Source organism: Triturus cristatus, chromosome 2_2 (genome assembly GCF_964204655.1).
Source record: "Triturus cristatus chromosome 2_2, aTriCri1.1, whole genome shotgun sequence".
Classification (NCBI taxonomy): Eukaryota; Metazoa; Chordata; class Amphibia; order Caudata; family Salamandridae; genus Triturus; species Triturus cristatus.
The window spans coordinates 314,325,278-314,352,604 of record NC_140582.1 but is presented as its reverse complement, the minus strand read 5'-3'; the positions used below and the strand labels follow the sequence as shown (position 1 = coordinate 314,352,604).

The window sequence follows — 27,327 nt, the reverse complement described above, 5'->3', positions numbered from 1 at the left end:
TATTGTTTTACTGTATTGTTTTTTTGTTTATGGTATTGTTATTTTTTTATATTATTATTATTGTACCCCCAATGTTTGTACTTTCCAAAATATTTGTTAGATTGGAGTTAGAATAGTAAATATAATCATGCTGCATGTCTGAATTTGCCTCATTGTCTATTGGAGTTAGAGTAGTAGATTAGACCCCACAAAGTATGCTTTTCCCCAATGTTTGTTAGACTGGAGTTAGAATAGTAGCCCCCTCGACCCACATGTCTCCAGTGTATGCACTTTGCCCAATATTTGCCAGATTGGAGTTTGATTAATACATTTGCCTCCCCTCCCAAAATATACATTCCCCCAGTGTTAGTTAGACTAGAGTTAGAGTACTAAATCCAACTCCTACTACTCCCTTGTCTGTAACTTCTCCAATATTTTGTTTGACTAGTGTTAAAACAGTAAATCTAATCCATCTAAATGTATTCACTTTCCTTTGTGATTGTTAGACTTGAAATAGAGTAGTAAATTTGATCCCACAGCCAGTGTATCCACTTTCCTCAGTGTTTGTTAGATTGGAGTTAGACTAGTAAATGTGTCCCTCATGTATACACCTTGCCCAATATTTGTCAGACTAGACTTAGAATAATAAACGTGGCCCTCCCCCCCAATGCATGCACTTACATTGATAAGTGTTCAACTGGTGTTAGGAGATAGAACTGAAGTTGAAGAGTTAAGTTTTACCCATTGACTGCCACCTGAAAAATACATTCTTTATACACACACCATTTGTATGACTACAGATCTACATTTCCACTGGCTTCAGAAATCATGAAAAACTCAAATATTAAACAAATGTCTGATAGCTCATTTGTAGAGTCTCAAAATCTTACATTGGCCTCTACCAAAAACTGTTATGGAAATGATTGACTTCAGGATGCAGAAAAATCTGTTGTCTTTTAATTATTAGTCAACGTCAAAATGACTGAGGAGACTCACGAAGGTAGCTATGTTACGGGCAAACATGGTAAGAGCTTAGATCCTCTTTGTACAAGCCCCACTGGATGGCTAGGGTCAAGGCAAGCCACAATGGTCAGCATTATTCTGAGTATTCTACAATATTGATTTGGATCCTGTGGGAGGCCTTATATTATAATTTGGTCTCAAATTGATTATTTACTGATACAGCATGCCATTCTCTTACGAAATCACACCTGAAGGAGAATGAGCATGACAAAATAGATACTTGCCTATCAAGAATCCCAGCCTGGGCATTACCTCTCCTTCATCTCGAAACAATTTGAGGTAATACTACTTGCCAGAGGCTAAAAGACTTCTATTGACACCAACCAAGCCTAACAAGAAGACTAGTAGCATCTGGCTTTGATATGAAGCACTGCAACTCGGTTTATCTTGTACTGCCAGACAATGAAATCGCCACCTTACAAAATGCCCATAAGCAAGAGATTATCTGAACTATTGTAGCATCTCAAACTGATGTTAAAAGCTTTACATGAATAGCAACCAAGGCACAATTCTTGGCCCTTCAGTACCAACCAGACATATTGTTAACATCTGTCACAGACGCTGGGCTGATCACAGCCATATAACATAGGTTGGTGGTTGTAGTTTACCCAGTGCAGAAGTTCACCTCTGAAATAATATTTAAGTCTAACTTTACATAGTACTAGTTCATCTCTCTTTTCCCAAAGGGCTCTTAATTTGAAGTTGCCATTTTAATGAAAATACACAGAATGTAGACACTAAGGCTCAGTAGTCCAGACAAAGCGTCTAAGGGGCAGGTATTCTCATATCTCCAAAAATACCGGCATGAAAATTCATTACATTGAATGCATGAGGTCTATGAAACATTTATGATGCAATGTTTTAATAGAAACTTGGGGAAAGGGAGAGATTAGGGTACATTTGATACTGGTTTCAAGGCTTGTAGCTATACCTTCTTCTACGTCCTCTGTAGGATTTTCCCTCCAAGCACAGTAGTTAGAGAGGTGAAAGGTATGCATTTAAGTTGGAAATTCAAGTTTAGGCCAGATTTCCATGAAGAAAGTTGAGGTTGTTGGGACTTACTAAGCTGTAGATCTTAGATCTCTAGGTAGTTGTGGATCTGCCATTAATTGTGAATCATTTGCTTTGTTTTCTTTTGGCAATTGTTTGGAAGAGGTGGGGAGTTTCCCGATAAGTATAATGCTCCTGTTAGCATGGATCATTGCCTAATGAGAAGTGTTTGGCTGATGAAATATGAGAATGTTAGGTGAAACATTACACAGTACAGTAATCCTGATTGGGTCTGTTTGTAAGTCTTGTAAGTGGGATCTAGGAACTGTTGACACATGGCAGGCATTAAACAAGTGCTGCAGAACATGTACCTGGAAGCAGTTGTATACATTTCATTACTCCTTACTTTGTACATCTTTCTTAAGGATCTAATGAGGTTTAGCTCGTATAAAAGTATCAGGTAAGGGTTTTCAAGTTTAATTTGTTTCTTTTTCCATACTTAAAAATGTTTCTGGCCTCCAAACTGTGGCCAAGATACATACATTGTAGGTTTGGTTTTGTTAGGCTAGTGGAAGGGGCAGAAATGGGGAGTGGCCAGGTGGTAGGAGGAAGCAGCACTTGAGGGAGAAGCACAGAAGTGAGAGAGCAACGCGGATAGAAAAGCACAACACTCTCATGGAGTGCTTACCCAAAGTTAAAAAAGTAGTGCCCCAAAAGGAAACAGTAGAAAGGCACAAGTAAAGAGGCTATGCTTCAAGGGAGGTGCAAAAACAAGAAGAGGAAGGAAAGCACACACAAGTTAACATATAAAAAGTAAGCAAATGAGAATGACAAAAAAGACAACCAATAGTAAGCAATGGATTGTCTATAAGTCTACTTTAAGTTAATAGGGTTTTTGCAATCAGACAGCTTACACTGTCTGGTAAGGGAGACCTTAAAGAGAGTTTCTCACATTTCCTTGATGGAAAGTTCTAGAATTTGTGGAGAATAGCCAAATCTCCATTATCCAGTATTTCCACATTTGTACGAATGAAAACAGTACCTTACATTTGTAGGTGGGGCTATTGTAACTGTCAGGAACAGACCAAATATGTGACCAGGTGAAGCGTATATGTTGTGGTTGTCATGTAGTCAGAAATTTTGGCCTATTCCTGTCCACGCTATAGGCCCACTCATACATGTGGGGTACTGTTTTTATCAGGAGAAGTGTGGGATTATTGAAGAGGAGAAAGTTTGCCATTGCCTGAAGTTCTGGAATTCTCTATCATTGAAAACATTCTGTTACCCATACATTGACATTTGCAGGGATTCTACTGAATAAAATGTGGTGGGAGTCATACAAGTCACCTCATCATAGATTCCCTTATGTCTCTAGCTTCAAGAAATGTCTCGGGTTGGTAGGTTCCCCTTGGTAACAGCCACCCCGGGCCCAAATACTTCAGATATCCCACATGGAATCTCCTCACTTCAAAAACATCCCCTGCTGTCTAGTGTGTAGATAACTGCTCAAACCAATGTAAAACAAACTAGCTTTCTAACCCAGCACTCAAATTACATACGAGAATGTAGATTTGTGTCAGCGCTTGGCATAGATATGTTGCTATGTGAGGAAGACTGAATGAAACCATGTTTTGGAACAAATGCTGACAATCTGACAAATGTCCAATTCAGTGTGATCTTCCAGGAAGCCAATCATTCTTGGAGGGGGCAGTCCAACACCCAGTGCAAGCAACTCTATGATATATAAAAGTTTCCATACTGCACAAGGATTATATCTGCAACTACAAGACAGAAGGACTAAACTTACACTTTGCTTGGAGTTGCTTTCCAAATATTTACAAATAACCTGCACCCAGTTTATTGTCTATACACAACCTATACCCATAAAAACCTATACATTTCTGTTACCCCAATACTCAGAAGACAAAGAGAAGCAAAGTTAGGATGCAAATATTTGCAGCAAATATTTCTGAGTGATGAAGTCTGAAGGGAGTTACCATGGTTTGAAAATGAATTGCCAACATTTTGACAAATATCATGTTAAGTGTGTTCAGCCATCACATAGGGCAAGGGAGGCCTGGCTTTCACCAATAGATTCTGTATGTCATACAGAATTAGATTATATATGGGCTAAAGAATCTCTTTCTCTACATTATAAGGATATTGCAAGTCACCAGTGGGTTTTGTGACCACATACTCTGAGGAGACTTGCAATATCCTTCTAATGTAGGAGGTACTTTATTACTTATAATACATGGTCACACCATCACCCTTCCAAAAAACCACTTAAATTCTTTGTGTGTTGCTCTTTCATAATAAAAACATAGGCGTTTGAAACATGAAGAATACAATTATTAACTCTCGTTCAAAATTAAACACAATTGACATTTATTGCAAAAATATTCTAGAATCATTTTTATTCAAGTCAGATTTAGTAAAGATCTGCAGCTCAGAATATGCAGAAACATATAGGGAAATTCTATCTTTCCTATAATTACCTAAAGCTGGAAAAAATAAACAAGTTGCACTAAAAAAAATATTTTTGCTCATCACTGTACATCTAGAAAAACATAGCAGAAGGAAATGCCAGATTTCCATTTCACTTTTAGATCTCCCCTATCAAACAGCGCCAACTTTCTATAGGCAAAATACCTATTGTCAGCTTAGACCCCACCCCATTGGTTGGCTTTATTTTCACTCTCATTTGCTCGCTTTTTATTCATTATCTTGTGTGAGCTTTCCTTCCTCTTCTTGCGTTTGTCCATCCCCTGGAGCATCAAGGCATTACTTGTGTCCTTCCGCTGCTTGCTTTTCAGGCACTACTTTTTAGGTCTCGCCTAGCAGCGCGCATGCGCTGCCCTGCGAGACTTGTTGTAAGAGGGCTTCAAAAAGCTCACCTCACGCTCATGCGTGTGTGGCCTATTACCTGCGGTTACCCGCATGGGCGCCATATGTTTTGAATTATCGTGCCCAGACACGGGCGCGATAATTCAAAACATATGACCTGGTGCTCGCTCTCACGTGCACATGCTTGTTTTGTTTTCCTATTGTACTGACTACTGCATGGTGTCAATGGCATACATCACGAACTGCAACTTCAAAGACATGTCTGCGAAATCCTTTCATTCCAAAGCAATCCAGCCATAGCACTTTTTAAATATCATTAGCCACATTCTGACACTGTATACAATTTACAGTGTGCAGAAGACGCTCAAGGGGGGCCGTAACTGTATTTCACTTTGTTTTTAAAATGTGTGAAGATTAATTGACGAAGGGGTCTTCGGTGTCAACCTGGACTTACCAGCAACCATTTTATTATCTGTGCTCCGCAGACATACTCCTTTCATTCCGAGTATATTTACAGAAACTTCTCACCCCAGCACATTAATTCAACATCAAGTTCATTTATGTAAGCCCTGGGCGAGTCAAAAGGAGATCCCTCACTGTTTCTAAAAGGCCTCAAAAGATGAGACAAGCAGACAGCCAAAATATGTTTCACACTGGAGAACCCTACTGCCAACGGAAATTAGTGATTCCACAGTGACACAAGGCAGTGTAAGAAGGCGGGGGAAACAAGCAAAGGTGCTGCAGTATTTGTGTAGCTGATACAAAATGTAACAAGAATTGGCATAGCCAATAGTTCTCGCCTTTGGGACCTTATAAGTGTTTAGTAATGCAGCACAATATCCTTGGTGCAACAACATCAACTGTTGCATGGCTAAACACTTATAAGTTCCCAAAGGCGAGACCTATTGGCTATGCCAATGCGTGTTTATTTTGGATTAAGCATTCCATGAGAGTACATGAGTTTCAAGCTGTCTCTCGTGCACTTCTCTCACACAGCAGCACTCTGAGTTGCTTTCTGTCGCCAGGTTTCTTTCATATTGCTATCTCTCACCCGTTGTTTCCCTGTTTCACCTCCACCCTCCCTGTTGTTTCCATTCCCTCCGTCCTCTTTGTTACTTCCCCAATGCCAGTGTTGTTTCCTCCACCCACCTTTTTCATGATGCTTCCTCTCACTGCATCAACCAATTGGCCCCCATACCGACGCTTCAAAAGATAAAGCACTGATTTTGTAGTCGTGCGCACACCTATAAAATGATGTGGCCATCTCGTCACACCTTTTTTTTGTCTTCTTTAGTCATCCTGCACAACATCATGGATGCTGTACAGCATGGCTAAAAATCACTGACAAACCAAACAAATAGGTCATCAAGGTAAAACCTATTAATTTTCCAATGTTTGTTTAAACTGTAGCTTTAATTATGCTTTGTGTCTTGCCTTGCACTTTGGCTGCTGGCTCTGGCAGCAGGCAGAACTCATCTGTAATAAGATACAACAGTTGAGCAGCAACCTCACTTCTTTATTACAGGTGACTAGAGACGCCACAAGTCACCTGTAATAAGGTAATTTAACATAGGCTTGAATACAGCCATTGCACCATTGCACTGTTGCAGTGATCCTGCCACAATTTTGTGATCTGCACGAACTTTACATATTTGGTAAAAATATATTTGTAAGAGTGCAAAAACAGACCAGAGGTACATGTGTTTAAACAACCTACCCAACATAATTCAGATTTTTATGAAAATGCTTGGCGAGGAGATGGCAAATCACCTAGCCAATGAATATGGTTGACAGCCTGTGAGAATGCTCCCATGGACATCAACAGTAGGAAATAATACAATGTACAGTATAGACTCTAAAAGGGAATTCATCTATCTGTTGTTCTCTTTGCAAGCTGGGATCATGGCTCTGTGAGCCAAACAGTTGTCACGAACACCTACTGTGAGTAAGGCAGAAGTTCAGATCATGACAAGGCAGAGTTAATCTTTCATTCTTCTGATCCTTAAAGCTGGTGCCATGAAATTGGGTAACAGCATCGTTGTTCTGTATTTATTGAGGACGTGTGATATGAAGCGATATATTAAAATACATGTTTATGTAATATTAAAGTGGAAACGAGTGCACTGTTTGATTTACATACAAAAAGAAATTGGCACGGGAGAATGTTACACTATCAGCCAATCTGATGATTCCAACAACTAGATATAGCAGCATGCTGCCTTTGTTTACTTAATGGACAATCACCAATTGGACTTCAGGATAGAAACATGGGAGGATGTAGCCTTACGGCTAGACCATCGACCTCGAAGTTGGGCAACCAGGCTCAAGTCTTGCCAACGAGGCTCAACATCCTGTGATTCTGGGCAAATCACTTAATCTCCCCGTGTCTAAAAAAAAAATCAATGTGTCCGTCTGTAACGAAACTGATGCTCATGTAAAGTGCTCTGATATCTTTTGGGTCTAGTTCATGCTATATAAAACTCAAAAAAAAAAACATCCACCACAAAGAAGCTCTAGATGTCGACTGATCCTCTCTCGCCCTTCAGCAAACTGTGCTTTAGAACTTCAAAGTGTTTTAAAATGTAAGCTGAAGGTCAAATGACTGTGTAGACATGGGGTAAGGAATGTAGATGGAGGGCCTAGAGGTTACTATTATTGTGAAAGCAAATGTCCCATAAATTGACCAGAAAGCCCTTGCATAGATTGAGAGAACCACTTCCTTAGCCTAGACTCCTGCTAGAAACCCCTGTGCTGCTTTAGAGGAGCTCTGACAGAAGGGTGAGGTTCTAGATAGAAGAGCCTGTTGGAATACCTGGGAGCATGGGCACGTCTCACAGTTGAGACCTCCTATCCCTGCTCAAAACTCAGACCATACACCTTTCTCTAGCACAACAAACCTTTGTGTGGTGACTGTATTTTTATCAGCCCCTGCGATCCATTATCAATGCAGCAAGTAAGCTGGCTCCATGGCACCGCCTGTGCAGGATTGTATGAGCCAATATTGATGCATTGTCAATTGCACTTGAGCAGGAGTCGAAAATCAGTAATGACAAATTATTGGCTGTAGTCTTGTTTCAGTTTGTTTAATTCCATGTGCCCACGGGCTTTTTGTGTATGGAAATACAAAGATAGATCGATAAGTCATTTGCCCAAGATCACACAGTGTGGACACCGTAGAAAGAAGATATAAGCTCTCAGTAATTTTGCTTTTTAAACTGGCAAAAGCACATCACAGTTCCCATTGTACCTAGTACCAGAGAGCATTACTTCTCTGGCTGCCCTTTCATGACTCATGTGGAGGCATTTCAATAGTTCTATTGATTAAGCTTTCAATAAACTAAACATAACTTGTATGTGATGCCTGAGCATATACAACCGGTGTAACCTCTGCTCCCGCACGGTAATCTCTATGTATCTGACAAGTATTGCTTTAGGAAGCTTTTTTAAATAACCAGGGGGAAAAATGTTGGCCTCAGATATGGGCTTGTCTTTTTTTTTTATTGTGACTATATGTTACACTGATTTGTTTGTTTTCTGTATCTGATGTCCAATAAAAAAAAAGAAGAAAAAAAAAAGGACTCTTTTGCTTCGGTCTGGCTCTGATGTATTTGGCTAGTGATTGTAACATTTGTACCACTTTAGGTGAGTTCATCCTGTCATATCAAAACACAGTAAGAAATCTTGGGGTCAATGAACAAACTATTAAACAGTGTGTGTAAGTATGTTTTGAAAAGTAATAACCCTACAGATGTAAACCAATGACTAAACCTCACAGTCTAAAACTGTGGGCATATCCCTTTAAAGGACGAATTCCCTCACTCACCATAGTTGACATGCTTCATCTTTTGGGAATCTCCTCCCAGAGGAAAAACCTAGTTCCTCCGGGGGCTACAGCCTCCTCTCTGAGAGGAGGGAGCTCAGGGATGTTTTCTTTTTTAAGTATAGATGGAATATACTAAATCCACAAATGATGAGCCTAGTGCATGTGAGGATAGACGCAGCGCAAAATATAACCAAATGTGCAGGGAAAGTGATTTAAAACTAGTTAGAGAATGTAAAACGGAAACTTTATTCTAATACATCTCTACTAGGATTAAGAAAAACAGTGCACCAACAGTATAATTTAAACTGTTTTGGTGGAATAGAAAAAAATGGTCGACATGTTTCAGCCTAACACCCTAGGGTGGGTAAAGCTTTCATCAGGACCTAATAATGGTGCTTCTGCATGGATGTGTACGTGATAACAACTGAAAAGGATATACGGACAGGAGCTTTAAGGTTGTTTTAATAATGTATTTCACATCGTTTCTTTATAGAGCGGTGCCCCATCCTGAGCTGTTGCCAGGTTGAGGTGAAATGGTTACCCAGCAGAATGCGGGTAAGCCTTATTTTCGATTTGTAGTATCACTCACAGTGTTTAGACCTTTGGCATTTGAAAATAGGACTAGAGATGATATATATATGATGCTGTGCACTGTTTATTGTCTCCTATGTAGGTATTGGTTTTTAGAAGAAAAGACAGATTGCTCCAAGCTCCTGTCCGTATATCCTTTTCAGTTGTTATCACGTACACATCCATGCAGCAGCACCATTATTAGGTCCTGATGAAAGCTTTGCCCACCATAGGGTGTTAGGCTGAAACATGTCGACCATTTTTTTCTATTCCACCAAAACAGTTTAAATTATACTGTTGGTGCACTGTTTTTCTTAATCCTAGTAGAGATGTATTAGAATAAAGTTTCCATTTTACATTCTCTAACTAGTTTTAAATCACATTCCCTGCACATTTGGTTATATTTTGCGCTGCGTCTATCCTCACATGCACTAGGCTCATCATTTGTGGATTTAGTATATTCCATCTATACTTAAAAAAGAAAACATCCCTGAGCTCCCTCCTCTCAGAGAGGAGGTTGTTGCCCCCGGAGGAACTAGGTTTTTCCTCTGGGAGGAGATTCCCAAATGATGAAGCATGTCACCTATGGTGAGTGAGGGAATTCGTCCTTTAAAGGGATATGCCCACAGTTTTAGACTGTGAGGTTTAGTCATTGGTTTACATCTGTAGGGTTATTACTTTTCGAAAAATACTTACACACACTGTTTAATAGTTTGTTCATTGACCCCAAGATTTCTTACTGTGTTTTGATATATATTATGGGGAATAAATCTTGTGGTGGTCATTACATTTTCCCTTAGACCCCCCTTTTTTGAACTGTATTGTTTGTTGGTTTCATCCTGTCATAGCCAAGCAGAAAGCCAGTCATAATGTATGCTTGAAAAGCTACACTGAAAAGGTAGGTTGGACAAATGAAATGAAGAAAGATGCTATAAATGTATATGTATAAGCTATGTTCTGAAAAATTACGGGTTATGTAACATTGTAGATCCAGAGTGTTTTTTAGCTGTCTATAATAAATTTAGCTCCTTATCCAATTTGAATGAAGTTAATAATTATGAAAGTTGTTCTGAAAATCTACTGCTTTGCCACCATTTCCTAAAACGTTTCATAGGACATTAAGGCTTGCCTACACTTAAAAGTGTTTGAAAAGTTCTATCAGAATGACTGGATTTTTGGCCAATTTGTGAGAAAAACCTGTTTTAAAATGACGCAGGTGTTTCCCAATTTTTCACAGGGGAGGAATACAGAATATGTGTCTCGCTCTCTTTGTTCGCTCTATTAAACATAGAAGATTATCTGCACTCACATTACCTTCAAAGTTTGTTAACCAACACTGCAATGTGATATAGCACTATGCTTTTTTCCTCTCCAAATGACATGTTGTGAGCCTGAATGGCCACTTAATATGATACAAATTCTTCATTCTAAGGAAAATTCTGTGGTGCTTCAAACTACATGGTGAATCACCCCAAGGGAGTGGAAATCAGCAATTAAGAATACTCCAAAGTATGCAGTACAGCTTTGAGAATTGTTTTTTTAATAAAGTTGAGTACAATAACACAAAAGTCTGAAAATTGTGCCTTGCTCAGATACAAACAGAACAAGTGGAAGACGGGGCTAACTGGCTGTAGTTGGAAATAAAAGTAAAGTAGCAGCATTGTGTTATTGTTCACATATATGAGAAAAGTTCCATATGCATCAAAGTAGTGATAGAGCGTCATCAGATTTGGAAATTTGTAGGGGTGCACCATATTCACTGTTAGTCAGCACCCACAAAATAATCAATGTATGTTTAGAAGTGCCATAGACATGTATTGCTGTAATCGTTTAACATAGAGGTGATTAGAAAAGTAATAACGCTCTTGTGAGGATCAACGTTGCAAGTTATCGTGAATGTATTCAGTAAAATGCACGATGATTAGTTTTCGTATAATGCAATGTATTAGGATTAACGTGTGCCATATTAAAGTATATGTGTAGGTTGCTTATTTACTTACATGAGAAAAATGAACTAATGCTTAGAATGTGATTTAGTAGTGTGTTTAATTTTGTAAAGGCCCGATCGCATATACGTTAGAAGAGAAGGCCTGTTCATTTCTTATGTTAGCTAATGTTGTAGGTCGAAAATGATTCCCTTGGTAAAGGCTTCGGGTTGTAGAAAAATGTAAAATCTTAAGACGTGAAATGTTTCTTCTCTCATTCCCATGTTTCTGTTGCAGGTGCAAGGACACTTAGCTCGTTAGTGAGAATAGGTCTTTGTTTTGGGAGTTAGGATGCTGTGAGGAGCCTACAGGGGAGTGCACTGGAATGTGAAGAAGTTACTTTTAGCGAGAAAGGTGCCTGGGACTCAAGTCAAGCTAACCGTCATTGGATGCCAACCGTGGACTGCAGGAAAATTACTGGGAGAAGACCTGGCCGAAGAGGAGTGCCGAAGGGCGTGTTCTACGATTTTGGGGTTTGTATTAGGGACAGTGCCCCGTGGGTTGAGCAGATGAGATTTAGACAGGAAGCTAGAAGGAGCATCTTAGATCGAGCTCTGACTAAGTGAATGTACTTCTTAGGAAGTCTTCACTTCTGACACCTTTTTCTTGATCCTCTTTCCTGGGATGGGATTGTTACGTAGGGATGTCACTTTAGAGTTAGTGTAGGGATAGAATTGTTTTTTTTCTTTGACTAATGATTCCTAAAATTGACATTAGTCTGACGATTATCTTCCTGATGCTTTTGGAATCCGTAATTCTGTTTGTCTTGACTCGAATGAGAATTTTGCGTAGACTCGCTTTTGTATTAGTGCCCATTTACCTTTTACACCTTTTACACCTTGTATTGAGGGGTTTGTATGTTCAGATGTTTTTGATTGTAATAAAATCTTAGATTCGGAGTCAGTGGTCCTTTCCAAATGAAGTCTAATTGTGGTAGATATATTTTGATAATTGTGTTCATCCCCTCTACGCTATCTGGCAGATAAAAAGATCCTGGCGACCTGTGAGGATTCTTGGAGATAATCAGGTAGGCCAGAATCCGGCCCTATCAGTTGGTAGCAGAGTAGGATGGTTATTTCCGATAGCGAGGGGAGATCTAGATTAGGATAAGAGATCCTTGAGGCCCACAGAAGTCAAGTGATGGTGACTCATCGGATGGCGAGCAGCGGACGACGGCGGTTGATGGAGATTGATGGAGAGTAGCGGTGCGGTGGAAAGCAGCAGTTCGTGGAGGAGTGAGTATGAATAGGGTGAGATGTTTGTAGATTGCGGTGTTGATTGTTGTGCGATGTCTTGCGGAGTTGGAGTGAGTGTTGAGTGATTGTGAGATCAGGCTGTGAGCGCGCGCAGCCCGGGAAAGCCTTAGGCTCGACAAGTGGTGTAGAAGACACCCAAGGTAGATTTTGTTGACCACCGAAAGGGGATCGTGAGACGTCATCGTTCACCTGGACCGAGATAGGGGGTGCGAATGTGTGAGTGCATGAGAAACCGACGCTGGTCGTGGGTTGTTGTACGTGGAATTGAGTATTTGTAACCTATCAGAGGTGATTGTCTGGTCGGACGTGGGCAGACAGTTGCCAACCGGGGTCGACAATTTCGAGAGACTGTAGACGAACAGTCAGAGAAGTAACTTGTTTGGGACAAACGGTTATTTCAGCATATGGATGGGACGAATGCAAGGGTGAGACGTGAGTTGTGAAGGAGGGGAACTGCTGCGAGCGGAGGAAGAGTGACGTCAGAAGGTGTCGCGCTGGGATAGGTTGGTTGGTGTGAGTCGTGCTGTTATTGATGGGGTTTGATATCAGGAAGTACGCGAAAACATTGTGTACGATCGAAATTAGTTCATCATGAAGTGTTTTAAAGTTTTCCGAGAATTGTGCAGAGGCGACAAACATGTGGTTACTCGTGGGGGAGAAGAGGCCCCTCCCAAGGATACTCCGGCACATTACATGGCAAGAAATGTAGGGTTACATACTATAATTTGGCTTGAAAATTGGCATAAGATGACCCAGGGTGAAGGAGAATTAGCTTTCCCACGATATGGTTCATTCAGGTTGGAAGTGTTGTATCAGTTGAAGTCCGTGATGGCGGCTTTACGACCTTTGCTGGGACCAACTCAGTTTGAAGCATTGCATGCATGGATTAGAGCAGCACATGACAGGAAAAGAGATCGAAGTCAGGAGAGGGTGAAAAAGTCAATTAAGGCATTTCAGAATGCGAGATGGGATGCAGAAGAGAAAAGATGGAGAGTACAAACAATAGAAGGAGACAGGTTGTATCCCTTATTGGTAAAGACTGATGGCTCGAAGACAAAAAGTGTGGATGATGATGATGACAGTGACACAGATGATAGTCTGCTAGAGAGGTTGTTGTCCGAGAGACCACCTCCATACAATCCTGATCTTTGCGAGGGAAAATCGGCTCCGTCAGAAGGGAATAGTGGAGTACCGACTCAGCCTGAAGTGAGAATAGAAGGGAAGATCTCGACAGGAGCTGAGGGTACTAGAAATCAGCCTGTAGCCAGCACAGAGGTTGGGAGAGGTATGCGGGTACTGGATGCTCTAAAGGTACCAGTCACCATTGGACCCATTGTTTCTGTTTATGACCCAGATCAAGAGAAGGTTGGAAGTTCAGTGCAGTCGGTTGTAGGAGCGAGGAGTGTGATTGAAGGAAATGGATCAGTGAGTGGAATGGAGCAAACTCCAAAGCCTATAGAATGGAGTAAGCCATTGCCAGCTACAGCAGACTCCTCTAGGGGACAGGCAGAGGCGAGAACCCTGAGGCCGAAGTCTTTGGCCGAGTCAAGATCAGATTTGCGGATGTGGGCACTGCCAATGAGGAATCAGAATCAGAGTGTGAGAACAGCAGAAAGTGAACGAGGCACAATAGTGAATCGTTCAGTTCCTATGAGTGTGTCAGAAGAGAGTAGATCTCAGGAATGGGAATGTGATTACGATGAAAGAGATGGAGCAGCTTGTAGAGAAGTACTGAAGGGAGCCTTGAAAGGAAGAATGTTAGATGTTGTGAGGTTGAAAGCAGAAGTAGATGAGATAATAAACGGGAACTTACCTCTTGAGAGAACATACATGTATGAACAAGATGCGTTACTCTTTGTAACAAAAGATGTGACTCGCAAAGCACGAACTGCACATGAGAAGTTGTCAGAATTGGCTAAAAAGTATGATGTGGATTTGTCCAAAACGAAATCATTGCAGGGAAGTCATAGACTGCAGTACAGTGATCAGGAACTGGAAGAAAAGAGAGTCATGGGTTTGAGAACTCATATCAAAGATTTTATCATAGCAATGCGTGCATGGATTATGCTCGATAAGTGGGAAGAAAGATGGTCCAAGAAGAAAAGCTCTAGGAGAACAATAGGAGAGACGCCACCTCCAGGTGGGGGGATGACGGAGATAGGGAATTACCCTTTACGAGAGGTACAAAATGGAGGATACGTGCATGTGCCTTGGAGTAGGGGTGATTTGGCTGCCTTTACTAATGATTTTCCCCGATTAAGGGAGAAGCCCGTGGAGTGGTACAAGCAAGTCGATCGGTTTGTCAAAATCTCGAAGGTGTTGTGGGTTGATTTGAACACATTGTTTGACATTGTGGTTCCGAGTGACTTGTGGTCGGCATGTAAAATTGCTGTGGAGTGGCCAACCTTAGCGCCTGACAGAGACCCGATTTCGAATGGTCCGTCGCCCATAGTGATGAAAAAGTTCGAACAGGTGATCACATGGTTGAAGTCGAAAATTTCACCTCAGGACATTGATTGGGTGAAGATAGATCGGACCGTGCAGGAGCCAAAAGAGACGGTGCATGAGTTTTATGAGAGACTTTTGCAGGCTTTTAAACAGTACAGTGGATTGGATGTGTTAGACACAAAAGACATGGGACAGTTTGTTTCGAAGTTTGTGTTGGGATTGAGACCAGAGGTTAGTCTCATGATACAGCAGCATTTGATTTGTTGGCAGAATAAGCCTGTGGATGAGATTTTACGGTATGCAAGGTACTTTAGTGATGAGATAGAATCGAAGCACATGAAGTTGAAAGACAAATTGATGCTTGTTCAGATGCAAACAGCTCAGGGACAGTCTAATGGAGGGACTTTAGGAAGAAAACAGGGAAATAATCAAGGAGGAAGCTAGAATTACCAAGGTCAGGGAAGACCAAAGTCAATTGATCCCAAGACAGGAGTGGATGTGGCGACATTGAAAAAGACCACTGTGTGTCATCTTTGTCACCAGGTCGGACCCTGGAAACGCGAGTGTCCTTTGAACCCGTTGAATCAGATACAGCAGGAGGAAGAGATAGTTCAGATTCCTGTGGCGGACATGGTCCCTACAGTGACTCGACTGAAGATGGTCAAAGTGGGGTCTGGTGTTCCGCAGGTGCAGGTTCCTCAACCACCTAGGATACAGAATATGCAACAGGGAGTGCGAACTTACCTACAGATGCCTATGTTTGAAGGGAGTGAGGAATACAACCCAGATCCGTTGGCACAACCGTGCCTGAGAGGGGAAGAGGACTGTGAGCTGGGGGAAGTCTTAGAGGTAGATCAGAGGGGACAGTTTGTGGAAGCAGACATTGATGGTCACCCTACAACCTTTTTGGTTGACACTGGTGCTACTCGGTCTACTGTACGATCTGCAGTAGTCCCTGACCTACCCCTCTCTGGACAATCAATCCAAGTTGTTGGCGTAGCGAATAAGAAACTGACTAGCCCACTGACGGAACCAATTCTGGTGAAGATAGGAAATTTCAGAGATCGGCACCAGTTTGTGGTGTGCGACTCTAGTCCAGTTTCCCTGTTAGGTAGAGATCTGTTGTGCAAACTGAATTGAACCATCTATTGTACCCCAAAGGGAGTGGAAGTACAGACGAAGGATGATGATGCGACCTTTAAGGTTGCGAATCAGCGTGTGTGCGTAGAAATGTATCCAGCGCTGATGGTGGAGGAACTTCCACTCGATCTGAGGGATTCTGTGGCAATTGATGTGTGGGACCTCAGTGGAGAGGAGATCGGACTGGTTAAAGGTGTAGATCCAGTGAAAATCCAGGTCAAGCCGAATGTAGAATTTCCTAGGATGCCCCAGTATAATCTGTCACCTGAAACGATTGCAGGGATCAAGCCTGTAATTGAGTCTATGATCAAGCAGGGAATTTTGAAGGAGATCATGGGTAGCCCATGCAATTCACCCATCATGGAACTACAGAAACCAAGTGGGAAGTTCAGGATTGTACAAGATCTGCGAAAAATTAACGAGATAGTCGTTCCATGTTGTCCAGTGGTACCGAATCCGTCTGTGATCTTGTTTCAGATCCCATGTGAAGCTGAATGGTTCGCAGTGATTGACTTGTGTCAAGCTTTCTTCTCGATTCCTCTGCATGAGGAGAGCCAATTTCTTTTTGCTTTTCGGCTGGAGAATGGTGTGTTAACGTGGTGTCGTATCCCACAGGGGTATACGGAGAGCCCTTGAAGAAGAATCTTGAAGGTCTTGTGTTGCCAAGGAACTCTGTTCTGGTGCAGTACATCGACGATCTGCTCGTTGTGTCAGAGACTGAAGACGCTTGCAGGATCGATACCATTGCCCTACTGAATTATCTAGCAGAGAATAGACACAAGGTGTCTCTCGAACAAATTGCAGTACTGTTTGAGCGAAGTGCAGTATTTGGGTCACAGAATTGAGAAAGGCAAGAGAAAGGTGTCACCAGATCGCATTTAGGCTATTATGAATATGCCCGTGCCTACTACTCAAAGAGAAGTCAGAATGTTCTTGGGAATGGTTGGCTATTGTCATCAATGCATTCCCAACTTATCCTTTGATGTGAAGCCTTTACAACGGCTGACGCGTAAGGATGTGAGTGATCTGGTACCATGGGACGAAGGCTGTTTGAGATCATTTTTGGGGCTGATAGAAGCTTTGTGTTGCGCTCCAGCTTTGGGGATGCCTGATTACAACAAGGCATTCGCCCTATTCTGCTGCGAAAGGGAAGGTTGCGCATTGGCAGTCTTGACTCGGAGTCATGGAGGTGTCCGTAGACCAGTTGCCTACTTTTCAGCTACTTTAGATCCAGTAGCTTCTGCATTGCCCGGATGTCTCAAATCCGTTGCTGCAACAGGTGTCAGTATTGAAAGATGTGAGAGCATTGTCATGGGTCATCCGCTTACAGTCTATGTGCCACATTCTGTTGAATTGTTAATGACGAGGACTAAAACACAGCACCTCACGAATAACAGATTGACTCGTTATGAGCAAGTTATACTTGCTGCACAGAATGTGACTTTGAAGAGGTGTTCTCTTTTAAATCCTGCCACATTGTTGTCGATTCCAAATGTAGATGATGAAGATTGTGAGGACCATGATTGTCTCGATGTGACTGAATTGTGCACCAAACCGAGACCAGACATTGTTGATGAGCCGCTCCCCGACTCTGATGAAATTTTCTTTGTGGACGGTTCATGTTTAAGAGACAGTGCTGGTCGACTGAGAGCAGCGTTTGCTGTATTTACCATCACAGGAGTGGTTGAAGCCGCTTGTTTAGAAGGAGTATACTCCGTACAGGTCGCTGAACTCATTGCTTTGACCCGTGCCTGTTTGGCTGCTGACCAGATTTGGGTAACGATTTATACCGATAGTCAGTACGGGTTTGGTGTCGTTCATGACTTTGGACAGTTATGGTCACAGAGAGGGTTCATGACATCTTCCGGTTCACCCATCAGAAATGGGGAATTTGTGAGACAATTGTTGGAAGCGTTGCAATGTCCAGAAGAAATTGCAGTTGTCAAATGTTCCGCGCACAGCAAGGGGAATGATTTTGTGTCGCTGGGTAACAGCTACGCGGATGAAGTCGCCCAGTTTTGTGCAGAACAGGGATGCATATTTACTGAAGGACATGTAGAAGAAAGCCAAGAAGGAACCCATCTCAGCATGATGTTGGCCATGGCTGATACATGGGAGAAACTAAAACGATTGCAAGATGAAGTTTCTGATCAAGAACGGGATAGTTGGATACGAGCCGGATGTGAGAAGGGAGATGTGGATGTATGGGTTTCGAGTGATGGATGAGCTGTGTTGCCAGAATGTCTGTTGAGCCCGATGGCAAGATTGATTCATGGTGCTGTACAATTTTGCAAGAGATGCGATGATGCAAGTGTTTCGACAGACATGGTATAATCCTAAGTTTCGTGCAGCAGCTGAAGCTGTATGTCAGAGGTGCGTTACATGTCAGCAGATGAATGCAGGGAAGAGAACTGCTGTGACTTTAAGTCATATTGGGAGGTCAGGAGGGTATTTCAATAGGATGCAGTTGGATTTCATTGAGATGCCAAAGTGCAATGGGTTGAGGTACATCTTAGTTGTGGTATGTGTCTTTTCAAGATGGGTGGAGGCTTACCCAACACGTAGATGTGACACACTCACTGTAGCTAAGCTGCTACTGAGAGAGCTCATCCCGAGGTTCGGTTTCCCGACCTCTTTGGCGTCAGATAGAGGGACCCACTTCCATAGTGAGATCATGAAATTGCTCTGTGCTGCCTTAAATGTGGATCAGAGGTTGCATTGCAGTTACCGACCAGAGGCTTCTGGGATTGTGGAACAAGTTAATGGGACTTTGAAAGCACGGATGGCAAAAGTGTGTTCTTCGACATCCCTGAAATGGCCTGATGCTCTGCCCCTAGTTCTCATGAGCCTTCGTAGTGTTCCCGATAGGAGGACTGGGTTGTCACCGCATGAAATACTCATGGGGAGAGCGATGCGATTGCCAGCAATACCTGCCACTGCTTTGATTAACATCACTGATGACTTGATTCTCGACTACTGTAAGGGCCTATGCCACAATTTGTGCCCAGGGGATTGGGTGCTTGTGCGTAAACACGTGAGGAAGAGTTGCCTGGATGCTCGTTGGCGTAGTCCATACCAAGTAATACTGGTCACGAACATGGCAGTGAAGTGTGGGGGATTGCTGAACTGGGTGCACGCCTCCCATACCCGCAGAGTTCTAGCACCCTTGGAAGATACAGCCCCTCTCGTGAATGAAAATCCAGCTGAGGTGGCAGAGCCATCTGAGAGGGCAAGCCAAGCTGTGAGGGTTGCTGATGTAGTTGGTTGTGCACTAGATTGAGCTGAAAGGGGATGTGCAAGTCGAAGCCCCGAATTTGACTCAGATGGAGAAAGTGTTGCTGTGGGTGGAGTGGAATCAAATCCTGCTGAAGAAGGAAGTAGTGCACAGGGTACTCGAAGGGAGAGCAGAAGTGCCACAGAAGCAGAGAGAGCTTGGCCCGTGAACTAGAGATGGGTAAACTTGAGATTGGCACCCGGAAGAGATCTTGCCCCAGTGTCCGAAACATCTGAATCTGAGCAAAGTGACGAAGAGAAAGCTCGAGTGAATCTGAGAAGGTCAAGGAGAGCAAGAGTGCTGTGTCAAAGGTACGCCTCACCAGAGTGGACATACGCTGTGACTGATGCCAGGCATACCGAGCACGGGGAGGCTGAGATCCTTGACACTGGTTAGCAATACACCGAACTTGAAAATAGAAGTGTTGCTGAGAGTTCCGGGATTGGAGATCAAAGAAATACTGACCCCTCAATATTCTGAATCCACCGCTTCTTAGTAAAGTTCGTGAGTTGATTCTGGAGACGCTGGTTTTTCCGACTTTTGGTATTGTGCCACCACATCAGGAGTTGGGGATACTTCGTCTCGAAATTTTGCAAGGGGTCTTAGAGCTTTTGGGAGCGAATATTGTTCTGGACTGAAAGTGATTAATTTTGTTGTACATAAGTCCGAGAGAAGATAACCTAGGCCCGAGTGGAAGAAGAATACATTTAGGGACTTTCAGCTAGAGACAACGAACAAGGGCTAGGGAAGTCTTTTTGTGGACTTTGTAAATAAGGAACTGAAAATTGCTAGGGGATTTCCAGCTTTGAAGCGTTGTGTGAACTGGGTTGACAAGCAATACTCGGATGAGAAAGAGACTTTTACCTGTTGCTGTTGAACTGAATTCTGAGAACTTTACAAAAATGGTAGATGCTGGAAATACTCATCGTAGGGCTAAATTAGTGATAGGTACACTTTTAGGGGTAGTGATAGATGCTATAGTTGCGATAGTTGTAGCCTCATATATCGTTTCTCATGAGCAGGAGGGGGAGGTACAGGGGACACCTACACCTACCACCTCTAGCCAAAAAGGGGTTACTATAGGAGCTCAAAGAGCTTTGATACTTGAAGAGAGTCGTAGATTCCATGTAGACCTGTCTAGAAGTGACTTTAAGCTTAATGCTTATGCGAAGCTGTTGTATGAGTATGTGGATGCAATGGATGCGAAAGATTGCTATGTGTGCATGCAGCTACCTTCTTCTGTAGATGAGGGTATTAGATACCATCACCTTCCACTAGCCTATGGGATTTCTTGCAGCTTATTACTTAGCATCTTCTATGAGAGAAGACAGTTTGAGTATTTCTTTTCCTCTTACGATGCAGTACTTCCTGAAGTTCCGGCCTATAAGCATTTGAATAAGTACGACTATTATAAGTCAGAGGACAGACTTCTGAAGTATTTCATACCGACTTTGAATTTGGATACGGCTTATGCTCACTGACATAATCTAACGTGTTTATTGTCGGAAACTGAGAAGAAGTTTATTGGTCAAATAGAGGATAGATATAGAAAACTAACCCAGACACGAAATACAGGAGAGAGTCCAGTAGATTGGACTGATGAGGAGAGATTACACAGATCTAAGGGGAGTTAAGGACCCATAGCGCTAGATCAGACGCAGAAGGGGAAGTTGTGTGTGAGACGTCCTCAGACCTATTATGAAAAGGTTTCGGTAGGACAGAGTACGTGTGACCATACCTTTACTATGGAGGACTCTGCTAAGAACTTTTTGCAAGGTCCGGTGCAAGTGATTCCAACTGTGTATTATGTGTGCGGAAGGAATGCCTATGTGAGGTTGCCTGCGAATTTGTATGGTACATGTTACTTGGCTATTATTTTTCCGAAGATTTATCATGCGGAAGATTTGAATCTTTTGGAGACAGGACATCATTCTAAAGTACGGAGAGCTGAAAGTGCAGGAGCAGTGATTGGTGATATCTTTGGAGCAATGATACCGAGTTTGGGAGTGGTTTTGAATGATGTGAAGATAAGAAAGTTGGCGACTGTGGTTGATGAATTGTCAATGAATACTGCAAGGTCGTTGTTGTTGGTGGATGGAGAGATGTTGTCGATAAGGACTATGGTTTGGCAAAATCGTCTTGCTTTAGACGTATTATTGGCAAAAGAGGGCGGAGTCTGTAAATTGTTGAAAGTTCAGTAATGTTGTACGTATATTCCAGATAACGGCAAGGATCTGGAGAAATATATAGACAACATTACCACAATTCATCAGGAGATTGCGAATTTAACTGAAGAGGGTGTGTGGGAGAAGATTGGTAAAGGATTTGTTCATGTGGGAAGTTGGTTTGCGAGCTTTGGGAAAGGGTTCCTTAGTTTTGTATTGAAGCCCCTTATTATTGTTGTGGTTTGTGTGGTTTGCTTGTGGGGTCTCATCAGAGCCTGTAAGTGGTACAGAGGAAACAGAGTTAAAAGAGCTCTTAGCGCGAGTGAGAGACGAATGGCGAGACTGCAGGACAGTCAATATCAGAATCTTAAGAGAATGGAGAGGTTCTGACAGGGTAGAATGGCAACAAGCACTGTTTAGGTCGGTTCTTTCTCCAAGGGAATAAGATTGTGATGGTGTGATGACATTTGTCATCAAAGGGGGGAACTGATAGAGCGTCATCAGATTTGGAAATTTTTAGGGGTGCATCATATTCACTGTTAGTCAGCACCCACATATTAATCAATGTATGTTTAGAAGTGCCATAGAAATGTATTGCTGTAATCGTTTAACATAGAGGTGATTAGAAAAGTAATAACGCTCTTGTGAGGATCAACGTCGCACGTTATCGTGAATGTATTTAGTAAAATGCACGATGATTAGTTTTCGTATAATGCAATGTATTAGGATTAACGTGAGCCATATTAAAGTATACGTGTAGGTTGCTTATTTACTTACATGAGAAAAATGAACTAATGCTTAGAATGTGATTTAGTAGTGTGTTTAATTTTGTAAAGGCCCGATCGCATATACGTTAGAAGAGAAGGCCTGTTCATTTCTTATGTTAGCTAATGTTGTAGGCCGAAAATGATTCCCTTGGTAAAGGCTTCGGGTTGTAGAGAAATATAAAATCTTAAGACGTGAAATGTTTCTTCTCTCGTTCCCATGTTTCTGTTGCAGGTGCAAGGACACTTAGCTCGTTAGTGAGAATAGGTCTTTGTTTTGGGAGTGAGAAGCCAACAGGGGAGTGCATTGGAATGTGAAGAAGTTACTTTTAGGGAGAAAGGTGCCTGGGACCCAAGGTCAAACTAACCGTCATTGGATGCCAACCGTGGACTGCAGGAAAATTACTGGGAGAAGACCTGGCCGAAGAGGTGTGCCGAAGGGCGTGTTCTACGATTTTGGGGTTTTGTATTATGGACAGTGCCCCGTGGGTTGAGCAGATGAGATTTAGACGTCAAGCTAGAAGGAGCATCTTAGATCGAGCTCTGACTAAGTGAATGTACTTCTTAGGAAGTCTTCACTTCTGACACCTTTTTCTTGATCCTCTTGCCTGGGATGGGATTGTTAAGTAGGGATGTCACTTTAGAGTTAGTGTAGGGATAGAATTGTTTTTTTTCTTTGACTAATGATTCCTAAAATTGACATTAGTCTGACGATTATCTTCCTGATGCTTTTGGAATCCGTAATTCTGTTTGTCTTGAGTCGAATGAGAATTTTGCATAGACTCACTTTTGTCTTAGTGCCCATTTACCTTTTACACCTTGTATTGAGGTGTTTGTATGTTCAGATGTTTTTGATTGTAACAAAATCTTACAAATTTTAGATTCTGAGTCAGTGGTCCTTTCCAAATGAAGTCTAATTGTGGTAGATATATTTTGATAATTGTGTTAATCCCCTCTATGCTATCTGGCAGATAAAAAGATCCTGGCGACCTGTGAGGATTCTTGGAGATAATCAGGTAGGCAAGAATCCGGCCCTAATAGTAGTCGACTTAATGGGGAATGTGGCCAAATTTATCTAAATGCAAGACAGATTTGAGCCGAGAAATATAAATATATAAAAATGTGTGTATCATTCAAGCAGTGATGTTGTAGAAACTACAAACAACATCTTGCAGTGTTCACAGCACAAATCTCGCTTGACTTTAGACATATTTGTCGCATTCCCCATTAAGATGGCTGTTTTTTTCTAAGTAGACGACAGAGAACAGCATTATTTCTGTATTTTTCCGTGCACGTTTGGATGAAAGGATCGATTATGATTTAGTCATTTTTTCACTTTTTAGTTTGAAATCTTTTTATTGAGTTATCAACAACCAGATGCTATGGATATTGAGGCCTGTAACATAGGCCGAGAATTCTCATATCGCTGCACAAAGCATCAAGGAGAAACAAAAATACAAAAAGAACTCCCAAGCCCAACTCTCTGCACCCACCCTCCCCTCCCCCCTCCCCCCTCCCATCTCCTCCCCTGTTGAGCGTGCTTAAGCAGGAAATCGAAAATCTGGATCGGCCCCTGTCAGGTTGAATAGTGACATTAGTCTGCACTGTAGCTCAGCGCAGGCAGGCGGAGAATTTTTAAGTATTTCGGGCATGATAATTCACAGAACTCAGTGCATAGCAAGGATACAAAGGGTCGCCACATATCAGCAAAGGAAGCCCCATCACTCTGCAACGAAAAGGAAATGCGCTCTATGCCAAGGATGTACCAAAGGCGGTGTAGCCATCCATGTATTGTCGGCATAGTATCAGTGCCCCAGTGTGTCAATATGTTCTGTAGAGCCGCCCCTAGTTCTATACCCATTTGCTAGCCCTTGCGGTACTTGAGAGGAAAGGTGAGCCTATCGGACACTCCCAGGGCCACATATGCAGGAAAGCACAAGAGTGTAGTGTCAATATGACCATCAATCTAGCCATTTTTTCACTTTTTAATTTATTTATTTTTTAATCTTTTTGATTCAGTGAATCAAAAGGGTGAGAGTTTTTAATATTATATTTGATTCCATTGGCGACGGAACCTTCATCCTCTGAGAGTCGAGCATGTGTACATTTCACTAGAAGCACAATATGCTTGTCATAAGTGTGTTAATATTTGTCTGGCATCCAAGAAATTTTTCAAAAGAAATTGTATATATGTTGTTTTAGGTTTTTTCTTCTTTCTTTGTCCTGAAAAGGCCTGAATCGTTTGGCTGAAACACGTCGACCATTGGACATGGAGGAGTCCTACTAAGGATTACATTTGTACGTAGGTTTGAATACACACCATATAGATTTAAAGGCCCTGTGGTTTGCTTGGGCGTGTATTGACATTGGACTATATCCCGTATGGACTGCCATGGACTGTTGAATATTGCAGCCATATAAATTGAAAAAACTATTACATATGGAAGAAACAATCCTTTTGTATATGAGTTTGTATATTTTAATTTGACGTGTTTTTGATTCAATGTTGTATACTTAGAATTGGGGTCTACTCCAGAGATAGAGTTTAAACCAATGTAGGTTTGTTGTGATAATGATACCCAGTAATAGAGACTAATTAAAGTTTTCTCTATCATAAAAAGTCTTTTTTGACTCAGTTCCTACACATCATTTTTTGCTTATACACATTCTGGCATAATCAGCTTTTTGTTCAAAAGAGGAAATATGTGACATACTGCTCATCGACTTAACACTTTACTCTTTTACTCAAGTTATGCTTTCATTTATTTTCTTATCCCTACTCTCTTTACTTCCCTTTCCTTTCTTGCTCTTCTCATATCTCCTTAGTCCTGTTTCCACTCTTTCCTCCCTGAACACAACCATGTAGGGGAAGATAAGAAAAGTCTCAGTTCTCTTGCTGGGGCCTTGGTATGTGAACGTTCCTATGAGGCTTGCTCTAGGAGTACATCCATGAAGCAGAACACTTGTTCTATTATATTCCTCAAATACTAAAACTATTATGTTTACTTTAGAGTCCTTTGATTTTATTAGATATGTCCAAAGCTATTTCTTTTTGTATTGATACAAAAGCATGGTTGGTCCTCTTTATTGCAGCCCATGCTGGTCCTTGCAGTGCCACAGAATGAATGTGGTCCAGTTGGACTATTGTTAAGTTTTGAGTGGATATCCCTGTTCCCCAAAATTTTAAAACTCACTGTATTTATGTCTTCTTCGACCCCCTCTTCTTCTGCCTCATCCTGCTGGTTGCTCTCTTCACCATCAGCTGTTTCAATCTTTCCTTTCTAAACAAAAACAGAATATTAATAGGAAACTAAAAACCGTGCTCATTTCTCTCTTTGTAATGCCTTCTGATGCCCAAGTGGGCCTGGTTCACACTATATAAAACTACAATATATAAATGAATATAATAAATATTGGGGGTCAGATTGTTAGCGCAGTTTAATATGTACTTATGGCAGTTGAGAAGAGTCCTGCACCCAGCATTCATTAACCTGGGTTCTCTACAGGATGAATATCATAAAAATACTTTTCATTTGAATAATGGCCTGTCAGGTAGGACATATAACGCTGGATCAGGCCTTTAATGGCCAGTATAGCCCTCCTCAAAGGTTTATAAGGCTATATTACAGCACTGAAATCTTGTGGATGTGGTAGTCTCAACTACTACAGAGGAGACACATTTTTGGATATGCCATGCAACATCACTGACAATGTGGGACCGCAAGTTTCTTCCAATGATCTTTGAGAAAAGCTGGTGAAATAGCCGACTACAATTCCCCCTGTTGATGTGGCCCAGCAAATTGGTATTGAAAGTTCAGAGATTTAAGAAGGTCATAATCATGCTAGGATTAGAAAACCTTCATGGTGAATGTTACAGGAGTGACTGCATACGGTTCAAATTTGGTACATATTATAGCACAACTTTCTTTTTATTCAAAAGGGAATATGTGTGATTTACTGCTGATCGTCTTATCCCTTTCTTTCTTGATCTACGTTATGATTTAATTCTTTTTTTTCTCCCTGCTCTCTTCGCCTCACATTCATTTCTTGCTCTTCTGATATCTCCTTTGTCCTGTTTCTACTTTTTCACCCCTGGACACACCCATGTATGAGAAGATACAAAACATCTATGTTCTTTTGCTGGGGCATCTGTAGGTGAACGTTCTTATGAAGCAGTACATTGCTGAAGCAGGATATAGCTCAAATATTTAAACTATTATGTTTACTGTTGGACTTGGCCCTTTTGCAGGGTCATCCCAGAACTTTTTGCCTTCCTCCTGTAATCTTTCTGACCTGTTGTTGGCGGTTTTATGACTCTGGGCACTTGATCACTACTGTTCATTGCTAAAGTGAATGTGCTCTCTATGGTAAACTTTGTAAGATTGGTCTACACCTGTTTGGCATATTTAATTTACCTGTAAGTCCCTTGTACAGTGGTATCTCATATACCCAGGGCCAGTAAATTAAATGCTACTGGTGGGCTTGCAGTGCAGCTTGCGCCACCCACCAAAGTAGCCTTTCAAACCTGTCTCAGGCCTCTGCCACTGCAGGGCCTGCGCGCACAGTTTTCTGCCGCCGTGACGTGACACATAAAGTGGTTGCCACGTCTGTGACTCCCCTTTTACTACATATCAGTCACCCCTAAGGTAGGCCCCAGCTAGCCCTATGGGCAGGGTACGGTGTAGGTAAAAGGTAGGATATGTGCCTTAACTGTGTGGCATATCCTGGTAGTGACAAACAGCCTTTTTGGTTACTCACTACTGTGAGGCTGCCCTCTCATAGGAATGCATTGGGGATTCCCGGATATGTGCTTCAGTGGTAACTCCTGATCTGAGGGGTGACGTGATCCAGTTTGGTATGTTTGGAATAGTGGTAATAAATGCTGCGTATTGGTGTTCGTGGATTTATTATCACTATTTTAGAAATGCCACTTTTAGAAGTAGGCATTTCTATGTGCTATGTGTCTTTGTGCGTGCCTGTTGTGTATTGACTGTCTGGCCTTGAAGTGACAGGGGCTGGGGAGGTGCAGTGGCTCAAGAGAGTCTGGATGAGTCAGCGCTAGG

The 27,327-nt window shown here is 41.9% G+C and overlaps 1 protein-coding gene across 2 annotated transcripts in view; it reads right to left on the bottom strand.

Annotated features, from left to right (window-relative positions):
* Positions 1-27,327, bottom strand: part of CFI (complement factor I) — a 181,567-nt gene that overhangs the window by 127,092 nt on the left and 27,148 nt on the right. Inside the window, exon 2 of one of the 2 annotated variants that reach the window (XM_085641367.1) lies at positions 25,459-25,545. The exons of the other annotated variant lie outside the window; for it this stretch is intronic. Coding sequence (XP_085497493.1) covers positions 25,459-25,545 — 87 coding nt within the window. The remainder of the gene's footprint in view (positions 1-25,458; positions 25,546-27,327) is intronic. 2 annotated transcript variants of the gene reach the window in all.